This window comes from Haliaeetus leucocephalus, unplaced genomic scaffold, assembly GCF_000737465.1.
Source record: "Haliaeetus leucocephalus isolate CR32 unplaced genomic scaffold, Haliaeetus_leucocephalus-4.0 Scaffold227, whole genome shotgun sequence".
Classification (NCBI taxonomy): Eukaryota; Metazoa; Chordata; class Aves; order Accipitriformes; family Accipitridae; genus Haliaeetus; species Haliaeetus leucocephalus.
In genome coordinates, this window is record NW_010972663.1 from 45,191 (window position 1) to 50,291 (window position 5,101).

Below are 5,101 nucleotides of genomic sequence, written 5' to 3' on the forward strand. Positions count from 1 at the left end.
GGGGGGGGGCACCCGCAGCCCCCAAAATGGGCGATTTTCGTCCTTTTCAGGCATTTTGACGCGTTCCAGTGGCGTGAGGCTGATGCGCTGGGCTCCTCGGGGGGGGGGGCAGAGGGGGGGTCCTGAAGGAGCCCGGGATCAGGTATTGCCCACAGCCCTGCCTGGCACCGCACTCCCCCAGGGTGACGGCGCTGACATCACGGCCACCGCGCTGACATCACTCAACTACTTGAGGGCGTAGCCAGGGCCGGCGCTGCTTCTCCCCCCAGCTGAAAGGGTACTGACAGCGGAGGGGTCAGGACAGCGGCAGCGACTCCTCATTTAACGAAGCTCCGGCTAATTAGCGAGGGCCAAGCGTAAGGATTTTAAGATCCATTTGTCATCATCCCCCCCTGCCGCTAACGACCACCTCCAGCCCCAGCAGGAACTTTTGAGAGGAGCCCTAGATTAATTACTTCCCGGTGAAAGGGTAGCATCCCTGCTGACGAAGGCGTGAGTATTTAATGACCCACTGGTCATTAACGATCTCCTCGTTACCCCATCCAAGCTACGTCGCCGGTCTTCGGTATGCGCCGGACATAACGCCAACAGCCAGCAGCGGTTGGGAGGGGAGGCGAAACGTCAGTCGACAGAGCGCGTTTGCCAGCGGAAAACGTTTTTGGGGTGGAATTGCCTGAATACGGCACCTGCCTGTGAGTGTAAAGGCGACGTCACCGGCACGGTAATCTCCGGCACCGGTGCCTCTGCCGGGTGCGTCGCCGAGTTCTGGTGGTGGGACGGAAATGAGGGGGCAGCTGGGGGAGAGGGTCTCCCCCCAAAAGCCACCCCTCGAGCAGACATCACCCTGGTCACCACAAAACCCCTCGGTTCGCCGCCGACGGTGTTTGCCACGCTGCGCGGCGCGGTAAAATCCCGGTGTGTGTGTCCCCAGCACCGGGCCTGCGAGAAGCAGAAGTGGATTTTTAGAGGTGAAACAGCCGGGGCTCATCCTCACCACGAGGTTCGTGGTGCCTTGGAGGGCTCCTCGGTGAGCTCCCGGCCCAGCAGAACCGGTGCCGCAGCCTGCCGCGTCTCCGCGACCCTCACGCCGGCAGAGAGGAGGTAAGGGAACGGCGCAGAAACCCCTATTTTTCGGTGCATGAAGTAAGAGCGGAGGCGCTTGTGGTATTTGGGGGGAAACCGGCCCCAAGGAGGAGGTTTCCTCGTCACTGAACTCTTTACGCCGATTTAGAACGCTCCGGCAACATCTCGCCGACACACCCAGACGGAAGGGAATACCTTAGACACCGTCAGAATTCCCTCCAGTGCCATTACTGCCGGCTAAGCGAGGATTTTTCCTATCTTGCTCTGGTTTAACCCCAGACTCCCCACCTGAGCGCCCGGGGAAAATTTTAGGACCAAAAAAATGCTACGAAACTCCCGTGGGCAGCGACCGGCGGCGGCACCGGGCCCCTCTAAAGCAGAAGAGGGGTGACAACGCCGTCACCGCCACCGGCCTCGCGTCACTAAGAAGGGTCTGACCTCGCGTTTAATGCCAGAATTTTAATGGGGTAGGTCCCTCGTGTGTGCCCCCCGCCCCGGGAGGATCCTGCATCCTTAGGGAAAAAAGCGTTGCCAAAGCCGTCCCTCACCGGTCCAATCCCCCCCAGCCCCAGCCGGAGATCGGATTTGAGACCCACCTGCCTCATTTTAAGGGTCCTCGTCCCCCCGTGTCCCCCCCTCCAAACCTGTGCAAAGGCAGCCATGGCAGATGTAAACTCCAAGAGAGTATCTCAGTTCTTGCAGAAATGCGTTAAGCCGGAGGACAAGGGTGGAGAGACGTGGCCGAAGGAGGAGGTGACGGAGGAGCCAGCTCTCCCTCTCGTCCCGCAGTCCTACCCGCGGACAGTACAAGGTACGTGTGCCGTTTGGGCTTTTTTTCCTTTTTTTTTTTTGCCCCTCCAAAAAAATAGCAGCATCTGAACATGGTACACGGCAGCCACCGTGAGGCTTCCTCCCGACAGTTGCCTCCGGTTTAGGATAACGCATGGGGCTAGAGGACAAAGATCCAAAGTGAGGTTTCAATTAAAATTTGAGGCGACGTTGCATTGCGTTTTGTCTCCTCAGAGGAAATCTCGATGGTCTTCAACACCTACAACATGGCGGCAGCCAACCTCGGGCCATCGTCCAGGAGGAAAAGAGAGAAAGGCGGCGGTCAGGAGGGCACCAGCACCGCACTCTACGTCGACCGTCGCAAGTCCAAGGTGTGGAACTATTACACCAAGCTGGGAGATGCCTACGTGGAGTGCAACGTCTGCAAGAAACAGCTCTCCTTCCACAACAGCACTACCACGATGCGGGAACATCTAGTGAGGAAGCACAGCATCCGCGACACCTTGCTCTCCCAGCTCAAGGACGACCAGACTTCCGAATCCGACTACGTGGCTCAGGAAAATGCCGCCAAACGCTCTCGGCAGACGACGCCAGAAAGCAGCCTCTACCACGCCGCATCCTGTTCAGAACCCAGGACCGATGTGATCCTGGAGCTGGTGCTGGAGATGATCTTCCGTGACTTGCACCCTCTCTCCGTGGTGAAGGACAAAGGGTTCGGGCTCCTCATCGGGTACCTGGAACCAAATTTTACCCTCCCGTCGCCCGTGCAGCTCTCCAGCATGCTGTGGCACCGGTACAACGTGGTCAAGCAGCACCTGGAGCGCTACTTGCAGACAGCTCAGGCCATCGTGGTCTGCGTGGAGTTCTGGGTTTCCCAGCTCAGCCAGACTTACCTGACCGTCACGGCCAACTTCATCGACGGGGAGTGGCGGCGGGCCCGGTGCATCATGGAGACGCAGCAAGCACACGAAGACAAAGCGGAGGAGGGCGATTTAGGGGAGAAACTGTCCGCTGTCCTCTCCGAATTCGGCTTGTCCAGCAAATCCGTCTTCTGCGTTATGCATGACAGCCCGCAGAGCACGGCAGCGAACTCGCAGCAGCTGAAGAACGCGTACGGCTGGAGCAGCCTGTGCTGCGCCGCTCGCACCCTTCACCTCTGCATCAAAGCGGGGCTGGAAGTCGAGCAGGTCCAAGAAGCCCTGAGCACTGCCCGGGGTATCGTCAGGTACTTTCAGCAGGACGCAAAAGCCACCTGCTCCTTGAACAGCAAGCTGGAAGCCATCAACAAAACCAAACTAAAACTGGTGATGGACGTGGGCTCTCGCTGGATAACCACCATCGAAATGTGCGAGAGTCTCTTAGACCTGAAGTGGGCCATCATGTCCGTGCTGGAGGAACACCCCAAGGGCACGGCGGCTGTCCAGAATTTGGCCGACCACCAGTGGAAACTCCTGCAGGACCTGGTACCAGTCATGAGGACGATCAAGATCGCAACGTCCTTCCTGCGCGAGGAGCAGAACGCGTCCGTATCGTCTCTGATGCCTTGCATCCACGGGATCATCGCCGCCATCGGACAGCAGTCGGAAGAGTCCGGCGCCGTCATCAAGACAGTGGTAGGCAACATCAGGTCAGAGCTGACGCAGCGCTGGGGGTTATCAGAGGATGAGAAAGTGCTAGAAAGCCCAGCGGTTATTGCCTCTTTTTTGGACCCGCGCTTCAAGGAGATGAGGTTTCTCAGCCCCAGCCTGAGAAGCGAGCTGCACAAGAGAGTCAAAAACATGCTGTCGCAGGTTTTCAATCACCAGTCCCCATCTGCTACCCAGTTTTGGATGCCAAACTTGGATTACAAAGCCGAGGGCGGAGATGCGGGCAGCCAGCTGTCTGCTCACAAGGACAGATGCTCGAGCGCCCCGTCACAGAGCATGTACGACATCCTTTTGGGGAAGGACCCGACAGAGAGCATGCCGGAGATCCACCAACAACTGGAAAACTACATCGTGGAGCCTCTCTGCAAGCGCAGCACCAACCCGCTGGACTGGTGGAAGAACAACGAGCATCGCTTCCCGGCCGTGGCGCGGCTGAGCCGGCAGTACCTCGCCGTCCCAGCGACTGCCGTGCTGCCCGACCAGGCTTTCGCTGCCGGTGAAAGCAGCCTGGAGCATCGGCGAGCCGTCCTGGCGCCGGAGAACCTGGACCAAATTCTGTTCCTGCATCAAAATTTTGACTTTTTAGAATCGATGAGAAACAGCAGCGAGACTCGGAACAGAACCGTGCACTGACGCGCCTGGAGGCGGGTGGGCGTGCGGAGCCCTTCCACAGCTCCGCGGGTGTTTAACCGGCTGGCGGAGCTTTCAGACACTGGCCCAACAGCCCCACCGCAGTTACCGGGTCTACGGCAGCGGCAGCCAGCGCCGAGTATTTTTCCAAACTCCTGCCTACGCGTTTTTGTCATCGCTTTGGCAATGCCCGCAGCGAAGAGCGAGCGTCGGAGGAGGTGTGAACACACCGCCTTCCAGCACTGGCTTTCTCATCCACCACGGAGCCTGCAGTCCCTGCTTTATTCCTCAGGCTCTCTTTTAATTCCTCTTTTTATTCCTCATTTGCTCCCCGCTCGAGACCTCCGCTCCTCCCTACCCACATCAGACCCACCCAGGGCGCGTAGCCCAGAGCCTGGCCCAGCCCTAAAGCCCCGGGCGCATCCTCAAGCTCCCTGAACTCAGGCACGATCCGTGCCCAAGTGTTTTTTTCGGACGTAAACAGGGCAAGCCAGGAGTTAAGAACAGGCTTGGACAGGTGCCGAGCCGCCAGCACAAATACGGGCCTGGTGACGTCATTATCCCACATGGATACAAGACACGGTTGTGCCAACACCCACAAATACCACGTTACGCGACCACAGCGCCTTGTTTTCCGATACCCGCAAGCGGAGGGTAGCCCGGAGGACGCAGCGGCTCGGCGGAGCTCACGTCGCCTGGGACAGCACACTGGGGGGTGTCCCGCAGCGAAGGGTGGGGAAAGACCCTCAAAATACATCAGCTTTAACTTGAAATCACCTCTGGGTTTTCCTCTGGGGTATGCTAATGAGCTATAATTGTAGCAAGCGGAGGTCAGTACCTTAATGTACATACATAATTAAGATCGCTCAGTGCTGCAACATCCCACTTTTTTTTCTTAAAAGAAACAGCCCCTCTCCCGCCCTCCCCCCCCCCCCCCCCCTTTCCCCCTTTTC

At 58.4% G+C, this 5,101-nt stretch overlaps 2 protein-coding genes across 4 annotated transcripts in view; one reads left to right on the forward strand and one right to left on the reverse strand.

Annotated features, from left to right (window-relative positions):
• The window catches only part of NAPA (N-ethylmaleimide-sensitive factor attachment protein, alpha), an 11,530-nt gene extending 10,219 nt beyond the window's left edge, over nucleotides 1-1,311 (reverse strand). The window contains exons 1-2 of the mRNA XM_010567181.1: nucleotides 1,279-1,311; nucleotides 687-765 (exon numbers count right to left, since the gene is read on the reverse strand). Of these exons, the coding sequence (XP_010565483.1) occupies nucleotides 687-765; nucleotides 1,279-1,311 (112 nt within the window). The remainder of the gene's footprint in view (nucleotides 1-686; nucleotides 766-1,278) is intronic.
• On the forward strand, nucleotides 140-5,026 carry LOC104831500 (zinc finger BED domain-containing protein 1-like). 3 transcript variants are annotated; one of them, XM_010567120.1, is made up of 3 exons: nucleotides 140-1,101; nucleotides 1,777-1,894; nucleotides 2,107-5,026. In XM_010567120.1, the coding sequence occupies exon 3, from the start codon at nucleotides 2,118-2,120 to the stop codon at nucleotides 4,149-4,151; it is 2,034 nt and encodes a 677-aa protein (XP_010565422.1). In that variant the 5' UTR covers nucleotides 140-1,101; nucleotides 1,777-1,894; nucleotides 2,107-2,117; the 3' UTR covers nucleotides 4,152-5,026. The 3 variants fall into 3 exon arrangements, with proteins under 3 accessions (XP_010565422.1, XP_010565421.1, XP_010565423.1); XM_010567119.1 differs by having other exon boundaries at nucleotides 140-1,894; XM_010567121.1 differs by lacking the exon at nucleotides 1,777-1,894.
• The last annotated feature ends 75 nt before the right edge of the window (nucleotides 5,027-5,101 follow it).